Source organism: Scophthalmus maximus, chromosome 9 (assembly GCF_022379125.1).
Source record: "Scophthalmus maximus strain ysfricsl-2021 chromosome 9, ASM2237912v1, whole genome shotgun sequence".
Classification (NCBI taxonomy): Eukaryota; Metazoa; Chordata; class Actinopteri; order Pleuronectiformes; family Scophthalmidae; genus Scophthalmus; species Scophthalmus maximus.
The window spans coordinates 2,569,339-2,587,772 of NC_061523.1; the positions used below are offsets into that span (position 1 = coordinate 2,569,339).

Consider the following 18,434-nt stretch of genomic DNA (forward strand, 5'->3'; position numbering starts at 1 on the left):
AAACTCTTATTATTGATGATAGAGAATGCACTGATCCAAAACTAACATCAAAAGAAATAAGTCAATTCTATCAAACGAGTACAGCTCAGCCTACTCTGTAGGGGATTCAAATTTTTTTCCTAGGCAAAATTAAAGAATTTATTGACAGTGATTTTAGAGATAAATGCGATAAAGATTTTACTATAGAGGAATTGGACAAAGCAGCCATGCGCTTAAAGTTAAAATAAATCACCTGGCCCAGATGGATTGACTGCTAATTTTTACAGACACTTTTAGGATTTGCTTAGAAACATTCTTTTTCATGTTTTTATGGAAGCTAAAACTAATCTCTCACTACCAACTAGCCTGAAACAAGGGGTCATCACACTCATACCTAAGTCTGGTAAAGATAGTAAGCTCGTAGAAAACTACCGTCCAATCTCTCTTCTTAACAACAACTATAAAATACTAACATACATTTACACTTACAGATTAAAAACAGGACTGGATCAAATAATTTGTGAAACACAAACAGGGTTTGTAAACAACAGGTCCATACACAATAATATACGACTGGTGCAAGATCTTTTAGAATACAGCCATCTGATAGAGGATAAAGGATTCATCTTTTTCCTTGACTTCTACAAGGCATTTGACATGTTAGAACACCAATATCTGTTTAAAATCTTACGTTTGTATGGTTTTGGGCCTAAATTCTGTAACATAATTGAATCATTCTATGATAACACAACTATTTCAGTAGCTCTCCCTCAGAGTACCTCCCCTCGTTTTACCGTAAATAGAGGAGTCAAACAAGGATGCAACATTTCTCCATTTGTATTTATCCTGGCGGCAGAAATGTTGGCAATACTTATTAAAAACTCTGATCTTGTCAAATTGAATGTTTTTGATGAACAGATAGTCATAAGCCAACCGACTGATGACACTACCATCTTCTTGAAAAACCTAGACAAACCCCCAAAGTCTTTGAATTAGTTGATATGTTTTCTAAACCATCAGGACTTGCACTCAATCGCAACAAATGTTAATTAATAGCCATACATGACTGCAACCTTACAGAGGCTTATAATATTCCCATCAAATCTTCTGTGAAATATCTTGGAATTCATGTAACCAATGATACAAAAACCAGCCAAACTTTTAACCCTTTAAGGTACGCACCAAGAAAGCAGCAAAGGAAAAATTATTTCATTGCATTTTTTATTCAATTATGACAACAAAAACAAAAATCAATAGTTTTTTTTAAATTAGAACCTACAGTATTTCAAATACAGTCCTCTACCAAACGGTTGAGACGTCTGTCCGTAATAAAAGAACAACATTCAACACAAGTCACATTAAGTGCAATTTCTTGGTCAGGGGTGCAACAGCAGCAGTGCAACAGCACTTATTTTGCCTTTGGCCACTCATTTGTGACGGTATGCTGCAAAGCATTCCTGCTTTGCATTCATACACAGGAATACATCACATTTTACGCATTTCCATCTCGACACTCCCTTTGGACAGAGGTTGCATCGCCCCCGCTTGTCAGAGTGAAGTGGCAAATGTCCGAAGTTGTCATATCATACATCTGGTTGTGGGCGGGAGGGTCTTGGGGTATTGGATTATTTGTTTGATGACATTTTTGGTGGAGAGGATGATGATGGTCGGCCAACTTTGGATGCTGGCTTGTTGACTTGAGCCAAAGTGTGTGCGACTGCCAGACGGAACCTTTTGAGAGGCAGCAGTGTTTCGTTCAGGAGGCTGCAGTCCCGCTTGTAGACAAGCCAGGCATTTGAGATGCATAGGTCAAGGATGTATCCAAACAGGGGAAGGTACCATCGCCTGGATTTTGCCGGGGTCTTATACATGTGAACCAGCATGTCAGAGAGATCAATGCCTCCCATATGCTGATTATAGGCAGGGATGAGTGATGGGCACTGGACAGTGACCCTTGCTTTGGCCTCTTTGCTCCACCGTTTGACAGAGGAAAGAGGTATGATCCCACAGGCACTGCTAAGAAGGCTCACACATTTATTGTCAAACCATTTCACTGCGAGCAGCCCTTCAGCAGACATGTAGTCAAAAGCTCCTTCCTTCATCAGCTCTTTGTCCGTTTTTAAGGTTGCTCCACCTTAAAGACGGACAAAGTCTTCAGGGCTTGTCAATTTTAAATTATGAAATTAATAGTAACACCAGAATTGGTATTAATTCTTTAAATGTATTCTTGATATTTACCATATACAGTACAGAAATGGTGAAAAAATTATATTGATAAAATATTTTCCGTCAAATATGTAATTGAATAACATTAAATTAATCATTTTAACAACACTCACCCTTTTGTTCATTATAAATAGCTAATTTTACCAACATTAGCTAGCTTCTCTACCTTTACCATAAAATGACAACTCAATCGTTTGGTAGAGCAAGTTTTGAAACAAATATTTGACCCTTATAAGACTTATTTATGTTGAATTAAGTTACATAATTCTGTTCAACAACTCCTCTGAAACGATAATATGTCAACAAAATAGTCTTACCTTTAAAAGTCCCGCCGATAGGCGTCATCAAGGGCGAGTGAATTTTCGCTGTGTTTGAAGGAACGCTGAAAAGGCATACTGCTCACAGACAGTGCCATTTAGTGGATTTTGATAGCATTGCACAACTACACCAAACGGTAGAGATGGCTCATTCAAGTTGAGGAAAGCTTGATGCATTTGGTGCATCGCATTGGTCTACCAAATGGTTGAGTAGTACCTTAAAGGGTTTTAATATTGAAGACAAAATTCGGGAATGTAAATCAAAATTGAACATGTGGCCACAAAGAGACCTGACAGTTTTTGGAAGGACATATTTAACTAAAATGGAGTCCTTAGCTAGATGCATTTATCCTGCATATTCCAGGCCAGATAAATTCATAAAAACCATCAACCAATTAAACTTTAATTTCATTTGGAAAAATCATTACATTACATTAATTTCATTACATAAAGAAATCAGAAATAGTTAAAGAATACAAAGAAGGTGGTTAACAAGCTATTGATTTTGAATGTTTGAATGCTGTGTTGAAACTAAAATGGCTAAAGTCTTTATTGCTGAACAATAATTGTATAATTGTATTTGGTACTGTCTCCCAGAGGGGTCTGTTTAAAAAAATAGGAGGTATAGAGTTGGTGCTTCAATGTGACTTGCAGGTGAAGAGTTACGAATCAAACTGTCATTATTTCACAATAGGTATTGTATGTTGGAAACTCATGTACACGCATAATTTCACCCCACATCGAACCCCCATTTGGAATCACAGATTTGTGCTCTGCAATCGCATATCTCTCTTCTTACAGCAGTGGATGGATAGAAATATCTGGTCAGTTACACATCTAATTAATGATCATGGACACTGGCTCTCTTATGAAAACTTTTGCTTGAAATATGACATAGCTTGAACACGCGCTCAATTTAATAAAGTGATCAAGACCCAGCGCTTTGGGTCCATGAAAAGCGCTTTATAAATTAAATATATTATTATTATTATTATCAAAGCGATCCCTGCCTCATTTAAAATATTGGTCCAAAATATAGATAAACAACTGCATGTGACAGATTTAACCAGAATTCAAGTGAACAACAATGACTTTCTGACTGAGGGAATTTTGAACAAACTCTTACGTTATCACTTGACTAATATACTATATCCAATACGACAAAATAGAAACTCCATCACTCAAGGGTTGTTCACTGATTTAGAAATTAAGAAGATTAGAACTGACTACATTACCTATCCTGTAAGCCCCAAGACAAAAGAAGTGCATTTTAAAATCCTAAATAATATCTACCCATCCAATGAACTGCTAAGAAGGAGATTTAATGTTGACAATAATAACTGCACCTTCTGTAATACCACTGATCATCTGTTTTTCCAATGTCTGTACTCTTCAACATTTTGGGAGGATTTGCAGGACTGGTTGTCGACCAAGATTCTTCTGTCCACTCGAAGAGAGAACATTGTCTTTGGAGTCAACATAACGGACATTGAGACTGGCTCTATATTGAACAATCTGATTCTCCAAGCAAAATTCTTTATCCACAAATCCAAATGGATGAAAATGAAACCATTTTTACTCTGTTTTTAAAAGGGATTTTGTTGAAAATTATTTATGTTCCTTAAAGCTCATGAAAAGGAAACAGGCCAAATCACTCCTCAGAGATTAAGATTCTTCGAAAATATTTGACGACTGACCTCTGTGACCTCTTATGCGCTCAGGGAATCTATTTTTTATTATTTTATTTTATTATTATTTATTTTATTGTATCAGTATTTATTTTATTGTATCAGTATTAATTTTGTATTTTATTTATGTTATTTTTTGACACTTGTTTATGCACACACGTATCCTTATGTGCCTTGAATATTTTGTAAGGTTTATTATTAAGATCTTAATGCCAAATATTCTGTATATGATATTTGTTCAATAATTTAAAAAAAAACATTGGGTGGATCAGACGGCTTCGAAGGGAAGTAATGGGGGTCGACGATAACGTGAACGGAGAAAAAACTTTTTTTAACTTACGTATCAGGCTTCAAAAATATACAAATGTGATGTTTAGCCAGCAAAAGGTTCATATGTTTAATAGGCCGAGCAGCCTTAAAACGTAATTATTGCTGTTAAAATAGTTTTATGTTAAGTTGCTCTTTTTTATTTTAATAGGTTGTTTTTTTTGTGCTTACCTGATGCCTTTGATTCTTGCTGCTGCTGTAACCAGTGGATTCCCCCGTTGTGGGATTAATAAAGTCAGTGTTTTGATATTATATATATAGTTTTTCTTTTATAATATTATTTATACATTCATGAGCATGTTGCAATTTACTTTGTGTGGTGTTTAGAAGTTTAGCTGATTTTAACTACTTTCTACTCTGTTGGTACTTAATCCTACAGCAATGCAACATATTCTATGATATCATCATATTAAGCTTTCATTGGACATGAAAGGTATGAAAAATTGTAAGCGGAGTACATTTGCCTCAGATGTAGTGTAATAGACTTTGCATTAAATGGAAAATACTAATGTTAAAATACAAGTACCACGAATTTGTAGTTAAATGTTAGATATGGAATTATATATATAAAGTTAAATGAAATAATCTAACCCTGATATTATGAAGATTAACCATTGTTTTTAAGCCATGCTCTCCTCTCAAGGATATATGTAATACTTAATAGTGCCTTCGCCATTTTGTTGTGGTGTCCGAATTCTTAGTGAAATTTTATATACCCTATATAGTGCACTGATTGTACACCAGAATGCATCGTGAAAAGTAGTGGACATCCGATGGTCACTAACCGAGCAATATATACCATGATGCATTGCGCTCGCTGCGCCGATAAACGGTGGAGGGAAGAGACGAGACAACGGCGGTGCAACGCGAGCGCGTCTCGCAGCAGCAACACGTCTCAGCCTTCTCTCTCTTCTTGTTCTATCTCGCCTAATTTTTGTCAAAAACCATTGATTAATGGTGAAAATTGACACGGATATAAATATGAAATATTTTAAATATAATAGGATCGTCCACCGGCCGGCGTCGTTGTAGTTACGTCATAATCCTGTGACAAAAACGTAATTACCATCGCGACTCAAGTAGTGTCCGAAATCGTAGCTGGTGAGTGATTATATAGCCCACTTTTATAGTGAGTAGGGGGTAGTGAATGAGTGGGTGATTTCGGATCGTTTGGCTCAGTTTCTGAGGCAGGCAGCGCCAGGTGTAAGTCCTGGAACAAAGCCCAAGCCTGGAACTCAGTCAAGAAACCATTGCCGAACTGCATGCCTGCTCAACGTCGCAACCCTCAATCCTCACCCTCTCTTGTTTGAAAGACTATTAAATCTTTTTAAACTTTCATTGAGTCTGGTCGTCTGCATTTTGGGTCCAAATTCTAGCTCAGCCCTCGCCAACATTGCCAGGGCCAGCAGTTTTCTGACCCACCATTATACTTTCAAACACCGACACTGAACCCTAAATTGCCTCTGACAGCTCTTCCCGCAGTGTATGAATGTGACAGAAAAAGCGTGGTAATCAGCAGCGCTGTATGAATGTGTGAATGAGACTTGTATTGTAAACCAGTCCATTTATAGAATTTAAAAGCAATAGTTACACAACTCTTTCTGGTCTCCTCTCACCACGACTGAATCCACTGCTGCTAGAAATTTCTTCCCCTTTTTTCCCCTCCTAGGTCACCAAGTGCTTGCTCAACGTGCAAACTGTTGGATTTCTCTTCGACATTTGTCTCAACCTTACTTTGCAAATTGCATTGGGATAATGTATGTTATGATTTGGTGCTATACAAATAAAGTTGAATTTAATTTAATTACATTTAGTGTGGCCGGGGTGGCTCAGTGGATAGAGCAGGCACACAAATACTTTGAGGTTTATGCCTTGACGCAGAGGTCCAGAGTTTGAAACTGATCTGTGACGATTTCCTGCATGTCTTCCCCCCATCTCTCTCACCTAGCTGTCCTGTCAAATTAAAAGGAGGAAAAAAAACCAAAAGATAATCTAAAAAATAAATAAATATTTAATTACATTTACAGTACACAGTCTTCATCAACTTTAATAAACCTTTGGCAACAGCTTGACTTGAGGGGGAAGTGCAGTTTTGTGTTCTCAGTGTAGACATGGTTGGTAACACCTGGGGTGTGGTCAAAATGTCCTTCCTATCTAGGGTGATTTCAAATTGTGAAATTGGCTTAGGAAGTTTCCTAAATCTTGACGTGACACAGAAGTATTTGATCAGCAGCCATGATAAGAGCTGTTCAGATTCTCTTAATGCATAGGAAAGGAGCTTCAATGCTTCCTTCACACTGAGGTCAAGGAATAGTAGATATGAAGGACAATTCGACCTCACCCCTACACACCTTGACCTCAATGGAAAACGTCATGAGGTCAAGGAAAGGTGTAAAGGAGGACTGATAGGGCCTAGGTAAAGCCGACAACGCTGCGCACAATATTTCGACTCGACTTTCACTATACTACGTCATTATGCGACGGTGGATGTTATTGACGTGCATCTGCTGTGGTGAAACTACAAATTTCCGTAGATTGACTACAATTAACGCAGCAGCTACATAATCACGTTTCATTGTTTTACCACCGTGTGACATCAGATGAAAATGATTCATATGTAACAGTAACTGACATGATATGCATCTCTTCCGAGTCATATTCATACTCTTCTGACTGGGATTGAATCGTTTACTTTCGTACATGGCGCGTCACGTTAAATATCGCTGCTGCAATGAATTGTGGGGCGTCTATTTCTCCTTTACTTTCGCATAGTTCAGTGTACCCTATGCTAAAGGAGATAGAAAGGAAGCATTGAAGCACCTTTCCTATGCATTTAGAGAATCCGAACAGCTGATGAAATACTTCCGGGTCACTTCAAGATTTAGGGAACTTCCTAAACAAATTTGACAATTTGACTGCACCTCTACTTCTCTGACTCAGCAGCAGCAGCTCTGATTCTAAAAGTTGATTCAATCACACAAGACAACAGCATTGAGTAACAACCATTGAAGTTCTGCTCCTAAACGACAACAGGATAATTTCTGTTTTTTTTATTTGAAAGTCTTCACCATGAAGGACACAGCAATAAGAAACATAGTAACATTTGTATTAAAAAGCAACCTAATGTAAAAAAGAAAAAACCACAGCCCAGTATAACTGAAGTAATGCTCTTCACCATTAAAAATTTTACATGAAAAAAAAAAAATCCGCTCCATATGAATTATTTTAGGGAAAATACTTTGCCTTTGGTTTTCCCAACTTCTTTTAACCATTCAGACTTGAACCGAGTAGAGTGTCTGTGAAGGACCCAGTGGGTTAAGAAGCACTTGTACAAATGGAAAAGAACAATGTTTGTTAACATGTTACAGTGCCGAACAAAAAACAATTGTGAGCCTTTGTGGAATACAGTGGATCAAGTGGCTGGTAGCTGGAACAGACATTCAGGATAACGGGCTGTGAGAGGTCCAAGTGTTGCAGGTAAACGGGCAAGACCATTTGAGATGTGTGAAAGTGTGTTTGGAAGAGGGCAGGATGATGAGCTACACTGCGTCAGGCTCCGCTGTGGTTTCTGTCTTCTGCATTTTGATTGGAGTTCCCAAACAGCCGTCACCCTGAGCAAAAGAGCACAAGCAACAAGAAGAGCTTGTTACATCCCCTGCTTTCAGTAATGACATTTACTTCAGCCCCACACCATTAATTCCTGCTTATTAGTCTAATATTCAGCTAATCTGATATAACATGTAGGATTTATGTCTAACTTTCTGATAATGACCGAGGACGTCTCTTAGATTATTCATTACTAGTGCTGTCAACATTAACACGTTAATCTGTGTGTTAATTGTGAACTATTTAACACAAACAAATTTTTTACGCCATTGACGCATTTTGTTTACTTCCTGTGGCGACTGACAACGTGCCGCATAACCGTTAGCCATTAGCCATCCTGGACGATGGATACAGACAAGGAAGGAGTTTAAGGACTTTAAAAAACATTTAGTCACTAAAAACACACGTGAAAAGTGACACGGGAATTGTTTGTCACTTTCACGATGAATGTCAAAAAGAAAAGCTATCAATACATCACAACATACTCTTATGTTGAAAGAAACAGGAAGTAGTTTGAGCGGATGCTCTTTGTGTTAGGCGGAGGGAGAGAAATAACTTGAAGCGTTAATATGTGGTTCCACATTAAAGTCAGCTCGAGGTTACACTTCTCATCTGTGGCAGTGAAAACGTTCAACATGACAGAACGCTGTCACATTACAGCTCACACAGGAGATGGTTCCCTGACGTGTCAAGATATTTAGCTGATAGACATCTGGACACGTCGGCGAGTCCTCAGTGAGTCACTTTGGCCTTGATGGTTTTATTGAAAATCTGTAGTTCACAGGAGAGAATCTGTGCTCAAAGTTAAAAAAGATGCTATTAAACAATAGTATTTGACTTTAAATACTTCCTTTTTGTTGATTCTCCATTAAATCCATTATTTTACATTTAAATATCCATTATTACAAACTTCACCCTCAAGAAAAAAAAAACGTGATTAATCGCGATTAATCACAGCAAATTGTGCAATTAATTAGTTTTAGTTAATTTTTTGACTGACAGCACTATTTAATACTCATTAAAGGGAAACTGGAGACATTACACTTTAAAAGCACACAAGAGTTTCTATAATTTACCCAGCATCCATTTATTACTACAAACAACCATGTCAATATATTTTGAACTATATATTTGTCTGTAAACAAATTTTTGCCTTTTTGCACGTTAACATAACCTGCAGCACTCGGAAGAAAAGACTCTGTAGTTCATCCTCATGATTAATTTTAATTAATTCAAATGTATCAATCGAGCAGTGCATCAAACAGTTCTTTCCCGGAAACCTCTAAGGAGACAAATATTAGGAAATAGTGAACCCATTAAATAAAGAGCAACTTTATTTTCGAAAGATTCAGATTTGATGAAATGCCTCTCCTGTCCCAACCATTTGTGTGCACTTCGACTAAACATAAATGACCTGATCAAACTCACCTCTAGTGAAAGGCAGAGTGTGGTGGGAGGGGCAGGGGCATCCTGGGGGTCTGTGAGGGTTGGGAAGTCGAGCTCAATGTCCATCACGTCATCGAGGCCCAGCTCCTCACTGGAGTAACAGAGGACAAGAAGAAACAAATAAATATGAACCAACAGTTCATCACGCCTGTGTTCAATATGTTCTTTATGGGTTTAGAGTGATTTGTATCTTGCTGCAGTCCAAATGTTGGAAATGATGATTCAAATAGTGAGTCCACTGAAAAATGATCTGCAACTATTTGAATTATTTGCTTTTTCAGCCAACTTCAAAGCAAAAATTACAGAAAACATGTGAAGCATTCTCTCCTCAAAGGGCAGGATTTGCTGCTTCTGTCATATATAATACTTCAGTGAATCTTTGGACTGTTGGTCAGATATAACAACTCATTAGTTGATAATCAAAATAATTGTGAGCAGCAGTCCTAATTCTCCTACATGTTATTGAGGACTTTGTCTTGGCAGTCCAATTTTGGGGGGTCCCAGGCGTGCAGTTTGACCTTCCAAAGTTTGATCTGCTGATCCCATGAGCGACGGCTGTACTTCCTGAACTTATTTGGAGTCTTTGGGTGAACACCTGGCTGACGCACGTGTCTGGAAACAAGAGGGGAAAGAGACAAACAATGTAGACAGGATGATAAAAGTTGTACTTATTTATTTAACACGTGAGTCTTCAGAGCAACATTTGAATGCAGTACCAATATTTAAGCCTTCACTATATTCTCCCACAGTAACTTTCTCTGCACAAGTGTCACTTTCCACCATCGTGTTTCATGATGAACAATCAGTTCTGTGCAAAGTTATACATCCTTTAGATGTTTAGATCCTTCTTTATCTTCATCAGGCTCATTGGGAGGCATCTGATGGTCCCAGATTAATTCTGCAGCAGGACAATAAGCTCAAACTTGGGGTCGTACAGAATTAAGTTCAGAGGTGATGGAAAATGAGTCCTGCAGCAGATGGTCAGGTCCCCACAATCACTAGATATCAACATTATGGAGTCAGTGCAGGATCACACAAAGAGATGGACTAAATCAACAAAACAACAGATGCTCGGAACAAGCTCCTTGCTGAGCACCTGAGAGACTTTGAGCAGGTGAACTAAGGAGAACTGGTGCTGGTTTTAAGACAAAGGGGATGAGAGGAAAAACTGATTTGATTCAGGCTTTTACTCTTTACAAGATTTGGATGAAAAATGAATTGTCCTGTAAAGCGCTTTGATTGATTCATAAGACCAGAAAAGCGCTATATAAATAAAGCCCATTCACCAAAACTTTTGCACAGTACTGTGTGTGTTCATAATAGTTTCAGAGCTGTATCGATTAAGGGTGTTTATATGTTTGTGAGCGTTTACTTTGGAATTTCTTTGATGTATCGGTCATAGGCCAGTGTGTTCTTTCCATAGTTGATCTGCTTCTGTCTGCGTAGCAACACAGCATCATCGGTCTCCATGTTTTCTCCCTCTCTGGAGTCACAGCTGCGGAAGACAAACAGGTTAAGCCACATTCACTCACACATATGGACGCCAACTCCAAAAATTATAATAAAAATAAAAGAAATGGTGAGAATACAGTAAGTGTAATTTTTTTGATTATTGATACACTGCTTAATGCAGTGTAAAACAATTTGGCCTGTTTTCTTGAGCCAATTATTTATCAACAAAGGAGTATGGTGAGAGGATGAGACTTACCTCCCAGATGAGCCAGAGGAGGTCTTTCTCTCTCTCTGGGTGACCTCTGCACCCAATATCCTCCTCCTGTAACTGCACAGAATGCACAGACAATCAGTGAAGCTAGGACCTCAACTATGGGTGTGCTTTATATAAATCAGACCTGGACGATATGGAAAAAATCTTATCTCGATAATTTTTTTCATATTGATTGATAACGATATATATCACGATATAAGCCAAATCACTACTGTCGAGCTTAAAGGTTGTGAGATGTTGAAGTTGAACATGACAAATGAACATTATACAACTGCTGCTGTTTAAATAAAACTGCTGCAACTGTTACAAATTGCTTTTGACACGGTTTGCAGCACTTGCTACTACTCTGCTTCTTGTCGGACTTAAAATATTCCTCGGACAATTCTTTTACACAATGTCCTCGTCTTTTTTTTAGCCTCGAGCGGTGTCCGTCGGGACATCTTCTTCGCTCACGCTGTCGCCTGAGTTAACAATTGCGATCGTCATTTTCTCTTTTATCTCCCTCTCACTCCTGACGGACTGATGTGCACGCTGCAGTAGCCAAAATGTAAACAGCTGCTGACTGTTGTCCTACACTGTGCTATGTGCGTCAACCTAACTTGATGTAGCTGTAACTCTATTCCAGCCACATGATTGGTTCAGCAAGGCGCTTTTCTCATTATCATTGGCTGTTCGTGTTGTCTGTCAAAACATTTGAGGTTGTATCAACGTGTCTTAAATTTCTATCGAGGAAAAGTTATTTTATGATAATTATTGTTATGCAGTACGTCATCCTTGCAACCCAGAACTTGAAGCCTTCGCAGCCTTCTGCACCGAAACAAATGTTGCAAGCTTCATTAAGCCTTGCTGTGCCTTGTTTACACAGCTCTGTGTATTCTGTTATGCAAGAAAAGGATCATTTTTTATTTAACGAACATTTTTATTTAATATTATTATTTAACAAGCCATTTGTTTTTGTGTCAATTTCATGTACATCTTGATATTGTGCAGCTGGTTATTATGTGACATTTGGCACATGTTGATTTGACTTGGAACTGACATTGGTTTTTTTTTTATTTCTTTACCGGAAAAAATTTCGAAATATAAATCGAGTATCGCCATTCAGCTAAAAAATAGCGAGATAGGATTTTTGGTCCACTTCGACCAGCTAATCACCTAATCACAGATAAAACCACTCAAACAGAAGAATGCCGTCTACCGCTGCATATCTCTTTGCACATCCCTCCTCATCTCATCATCCTCCACCTGGCTGCCCCAGTCAGCCCGTCGACCACAGCGAGGCACTGGCCCTGCACTCTCCGGAGTGGTGAAACTAGGGAGGAAACACAGAGGGCAAATATCATCATCTTTATCACATTGTGGGGAATTAAACTCTTTGTTGCCATGATAACAGCCGACGTGGTAATGTTACCAACTGTGATCACCAACTTGTTGACCCAGTGACTCAATCTGCAGCCACCGGGCGAGCAGCGGGACTGTCCGTCAACTCAGTCGAGTTTCATTATTTAACAGATTGTCAGTTTCAGAGATTAGGTCTAACGAGGCTTTTCACTTATATAAGTAGTGATAGATAGATGATATGTTGCGCCAAATCTTACTCCACTCCTGCAGAGTTACAGATTGAACATTAGATTAAAGCCTGAAACACAAGGACAACGTGACTGATGACATTTGAAGCTTCATTAGGGGCTGGATTCTTTAGGCCTCTCACGATTCGACTCCAATGGTTACGATTTGATTATAAAACGAAAAACAAAAAAGAAAAACTACATTAAGCTGTAGCTTACATCAAAATCAAAACAGCTTTCATTAAAAGAAAACAATATAGTTAGAAAGTTTGTATCAGCTCGCACACATAAATAGTGCTTTCTGTGGAATATGAGATAAAACAATGAACAAAAAAGAACCAAAAAAACATGGCACAATTAAATCATGGCAACGCATGATAGGCATGCACATAGCAAAAGTGCTTAGCTGGTGGATGCTGGAACGTGTAAGAGCAGGGGCAGTCTACGTCTCCGCTGCGCAGTAACTATATCCCGAGCAGCAGGAAAGACTTCCTGCAGAGACACTGCTGGCTGGAATGTTTGCGTACAGGGCGTAAAATTAACTTTTTGGCTCAAAAACTATCCACCAGAGTGGCCTGTGGTCTCCATAATTTACTGGCCAAAGACAAAATTTACCAGATTTTGGCAACTGGCGAGTCTTCATTTTGGACCCTACTTACGAATCTCTTGGCCAACTTGGATATCAGAGGAAACAAGATGAAATGCTTCTATACGAGTCGAATCATTTCGGTCGGTTGCTGTCCCCTAGGACGTAAACACGGCGAACATGTTCTCTACGTCCGTGACGTTCAGCCATTAGAAACGTAGCTGTTAACGTGCCTCCTGCCCTTGCAAGCGTTCCGCCATACGGTCTGAGAGGTGAAGTTATTTGCGTCCTAATGTTGAAAATTGAGTTGAAAGATTCTGATTATTAATGTTCTGCATCGAGACATAATCGTACAAAAGAGAATAGCTATGCGTGTAAGAATCTATTATTTCTCCCACCCCTGAGCGTCACAGGTCTGTGCTGCTTCAGAAAAGGCTTCTGAGTTCAATAGGTGAACTATTATTACATTAAAGACATTATCATTAGCAAGAGAACATTTCTACCTGACACCAAGTAAAAATGTTACAAAAGTAATAGGCTAATTTAATGAAAAACCTCGTGTACATACATAGTCATCATGCAAGTACAACTCAGTGTCACTGGGGCTAAACAACACCACTACAATTTCTGATTTTCTGTAAATAAAAATGCTTCATGGTCGGGCTTATTGAACAAAGATGTGCAGATTAATTTGAACTTCTATTGTAAGCGTATATATGCTTACCTTGCATGTCTGTTGTCAGAGTGTCTGTAGCTGCTCTCAGTGTGCCTGCTGTTTTCCCTGTCACTACCTTCTGCCTCTCGGTTCGTCCGCAGATTTCCATCGATCCCCCTCTTCCTGCAGTGGGACCACCGAGACGGGCCAGTGCTCCTACGCAGGAGAAGACAAGAAAGAACTGGATGTTAAAAAATACAAACATTTGTTCTGCTAATTTCTGTTGCTCGTCATTACACTCACAAGAGTTGAGACGGACAAGCCAATCGAACAAGCCAATACCCCAACTGGTTACCTGGAGCAGGAGACACACTAAAACCCCATTTTCAGTAACATCCGTCCTGAGTGTTCCGATCACAAGTGGACAGCTCTATGTACAGGTGTAAACACTCTCAGGACGCATTGAAATCAGATCGAAAAAACAACATTCAATGGTGGTTTAAGTCGCATCTGTCCACATTCCACAGAGAGAGAGAGAGCGCATGTGTGATGTGAGCATGGAGAAAGAGTTGATGCCAGGAGTTAATGTGCGGTGCCGGCTGCAGTGTCTCGATTTGATAAATAAGTATAAAGAAGAAGTCTAATTTTTGGGGAAAGCGGTCTCATTTTGCACTTCGTTTTTTTTGCATATTTTATTTTGTTAAAAACAACAACGCATTTTTGTCTTTTGCTAATGGAAATGATGTATGTGTTGATTTACATACAGAGCATGTAATTCAGATCACAAGTGGTCATTTTAGAATCATGTGGAGGCACATTCTGCTGCCAGGTGAGAACAGACATACTGAGAGCTGTCCACTTGTGATCGGATCACTCAGGTCATGCCAGGTGAAAACTGGGTCACAGAATACATGTAAGCTCTAGTTCTAAAATGTAAATTAGGACTTGCCACAGCTACCAATGCCAATGTCATTTCTGAATCCAAACAAAGATGTCAATTCACCAGCTACCTGGTAAGAAATGAAAAGTTGCGAAGTTGCATTCACACGGGTTTAAAAAATATTTCCAATGGTGCAGCAGACAGGCCGTTTTTTCCCCATCCAGAAGTTATAGGAGCATTTAGGGAAGCAGTGTGTATGATGTTATCTTGACCTATCCAGTTAACCCTGTAAGGCCCACGGTTGTAATTTTGCAACATCACTTTTAGCGGTCCTAAAAATATATCTGTAAATGTTTTTTTCCCCGTAAGACCACATTAACACAGTCAATGATTCCTTTTGTTTAGCCTCACATTGCTATTGGGTGGCAGATGTGCATACAGGTCTGGCCACATGGCCATGAACTCACACAACATGCCAATTAAAAACAGAACTCCTGTTACCACTGAGGCCCAGCGTTGCAAAATTATAACATTACCCTTAAAACGTACTAAAAGATTAACAATTCAAAAACCCTTTAATTTCTGCATCAGAGGCCTCCTACAACAACATCTGAAAGGTGAAAACTATTTTAGCTCATTTTTTTTCTACATTTGGGCTTTACAGGGTTAATCGTGTGACTGCAGGCACATGAGGAAGGTCTGTAGAGATGTGGCCAGACATAAGTTTCGTTTCATGTGTTTTCATGTTTGCAAACTGCTGTGATGCTTGTGATGAGTGACGGGGTTCCGTAAGGAACTGCTCGAGACTGATGCCACACAAATATTCAGCAAAAGATTAACCATAAGACCTGGGTCCACTGCTCTTTGAACTAGCATAATCTTATGATTAGTCATTTTTTTCTAATAAACTCTCAATTTACATTTCTGCGGGGTTCTTTGGCAATAACTCTCCTTTACGGTGATTTACAGGCACAGACAGACAACTTCCCCCGCCATCAGTCATAAACTTCTGTTGGCTCCGCCATTATCTGTCTAACCCCATGGCCTGTGTGATCTCATGTGGCTGAGGTCCGATTGTCACCATAGGCGACACCCGTTTAGTTTTATGTACCGAGTGAGGGAGTGGTCAGTTAGGCTTTAGGCTTTCACCTCCTGCTCTGTGTGGTTATTGTTTCCGTTTGGCGAACAAGTGGACGCCATACACTTTCCACCGGTCTCACCGTTCCACCAGCGACCGGACAACGGCCGCCGTGATGGTAACGTCGTGTCCCCGTGTTCCCCTCGCTGCCAACAAACAGGTGTACTAGTAGTTCACATACAGAGACAACTGTGTAGGGATCAGTTAGTCTCTCACACCTCGCCAGCTAACGTTGGGACACGATCCAATCTCTCGAATTCAACAAAGCCTGCTGTCCAACAGACGAACACACAATGGCAGCTCGCGGTGACGCTGTCTGTTGTAGCGCAAACTTAAATTCCACCCACCTATCGTCTTGCTGCCTGCTCTGCGCGTCTCGTCGTCTGCCTCCAGTCCACGCAGACATGTTCTTCGCAGTAGTGTTGAGGACAGTTAAGTGTCAGCTGTGGTGCTTCGGTCCGTCTCTCTGTCTACAAACACGCGCCAAATGTGGAAGAGGGAAAACCCGCGGTTGTGAACAATTCTGCAGCTCAGTTGGCCGGAAGGGGAGGGTACACGAGTGTGGAGGCGCGAGTTTCTTCTTCCTTGAGTTTTATTGCTGAATGGCAAAGGCCGAATTGCCGCCACTTACTGGTAAGGAGTGTGGCTCAGGCTTTTTAATCATAGCCTATATTATTTAAATGTAATAATGATAATAATAATAATATCAATAATAATAATAATAATAATACACAACACAAATTATCTCCATCAATTTTGTTCTCCTGAGATATTGAAACGAAAATAAAAAACATTAATCTCCAGCAGTGGTGGATTCAGACTGTTTAAGGGGCAGAGGGCGAAAAAATAAAAAGGTGCATCTACTGCTTGACATGGGGCCCCACCAAGCCGCAAAAAGCTACAATGCATCATGTATGATGAAATAGTCAGAATGGCACCTGTAAGTTTATCCCATTGTAAGTGCACCTATATGGCACCACATCACATTTTCACCACTGGAGGGGCATCCTTTAGAAAACTTCCCCACATTCTCACGCATTTAGGGACTCCCTTTGCAGCAATACATCACATTTTATCCACTGGAGGGGCACTTCTCCATTAGAGAAGCACCGAATTGAGCACTGCATCCCATTTTCTCTACTGGAAAGGGCACCCTTTGGGGCACTGTGATGTTGGGACGGCATAGAGGGCACTTCATAACGGCACACTTTTCCATTAGAAGGGCACCCATAAAGGGAACGCCAAGTTTAGACCATTGGAGGGGCACCTTAAATGGGCACTGCGTCACATTTTCTCCACTAGAAGGGCAATCATCAAGACATATTACCGTGTCTCAATGAGTGCCCAGTTCTTGCTCTAACCCTTAAGCGCAAGAGCTGGGTAGTGGTCGGCATACTTTAGGACACGCAAAACAACAACAAAACACAATGGCGACAACAACCAGTGTAAGAAACGGAGCAGCTGTCAGAGCTGAGAGCTGACAGTGAAAAGCAAATCACAAATCAAAAGAGAAAAAAAAAGCAATGTATGGACGTGACAAGATTAAGTGCAAGATCCCTTACTGGGGGATACTTAATAAGAAAGCAAAGTTACCTCTAGCTACCGAGAGAAGATTAATAAAATTAACTTAATTGATCCCCTACGATCATAAAGAGTGGTCGCTTGATCTGGACGACTTGAAGATTACAGCGTCACTTTACTTACCCGTTTATTTATTTTTTCCTTTTTTATCTCAATTTTGAGCACATAAATGTTATTTCCCTGTTTTGCACAGATTTACCTCGGCGTTGCACAAATCAATATTCTGTGACACAAATAAAGAGGTTCAGAATTGAAGTTGTCAATTTAAGTCATTTATTATGGTAAAAACATGGAACTTTCATATTGTTTGTGGTTTAATAACAACACTGGGACACATATTCAACATAGTCAACTTAGTCAAGTCAAGGCACAGCACAGACACAATCTTGTCAAGGAAAGACATTTCCTCGCCTTTTTATGGGAGCACCATGCTCACTGGTTTGGTCTCATTTAGCATGGTGCAGTTGGAGCATACATATCCAATCACCCTCTCAACGTGAACCCTGAGGTGAGCTATCTGCCGTGACTGCCAGAAAACCCCCCAGTCATCATTTATTTTTTGGGGGGGGATTGATTTTTTGATTGAAATGTTTTTTTTATTTAAAATATGCAAATAAAATTAAAACAGAAAACAACAGCTGCTACCCATGCCATCTGACGCCTCACTGTTAACTTTGTGACATGTGATCCTCGTGTTGTTTTGTGTGTCCT

At 39.6% G+C, this 18,434-nt stretch overlaps 1 protein-coding gene across 3 annotated transcripts; it reads right to left on the reverse strand.

Annotated features, from left to right (window-relative positions):
- Positions 1-7,572: 7,572 nt before the first annotated feature.
- On the reverse strand, positions 7,573-16,688 carry LOC118319970 (stem-loop binding protein). 3 transcript variants are annotated; one of them, XM_035650749.2, is made up of 9 exons: positions 16,490-16,688; positions 14,428-14,496; positions 14,194-14,340; positions 12,514-12,627; positions 11,298-11,363; positions 10,962-11,084; positions 10,046-10,201; positions 9,572-9,680; positions 7,573-8,148 (listed from the first exon to the last, which is right to left on the reverse strand). In XM_035650749.2, exons 1-9 carry the CDS (start codon positions 16,546-16,548, stop codon positions 8,077-8,079), a joined length of 915 nt encoding a protein of 304 aa, XP_035506642.2. In that variant the 5' UTR covers positions 16,549-16,688; the 3' UTR covers positions 7,573-8,076. The 3 variants fall into 3 exon arrangements, with proteins under 3 accessions (XP_035506642.2, XP_035506641.2, XP_035506643.2); XM_035650748.2 differs by having other exon boundaries at positions 11,298-11,369; positions 16,490-16,687; XM_035650750.2 differs by lacking the exon at positions 14,428-14,496 and having other exon boundaries at positions 11,298-11,369; positions 16,490-16,684.
- Between the last annotated feature and the right edge of the window lie 1,746 nt (positions 16,689-18,434).

Coding starts and splice junctions, on each gene's coding strand:
- LOC118319970 (XM_035650748.2), bottom strand. CDS start 16,548: ATGTCTGCGTGGACTGGAGGCAGACGACGAGACGCGCAGAGCAGGCAG. Junction 12,628..14,193: donor TCTGACAACAGACATGCAAG/GTAAGCATATAT, acceptor TTTCCTCCCTAG/TTTCACCACTCCGGAGAGTG. Junction 9,681..10,045: donor GACAAAGTCCTCAATAACAT/GTAGGAGAATTA, acceptor CTGTTACTCCAG/TGAGGAGCTGGGCCTCGATG.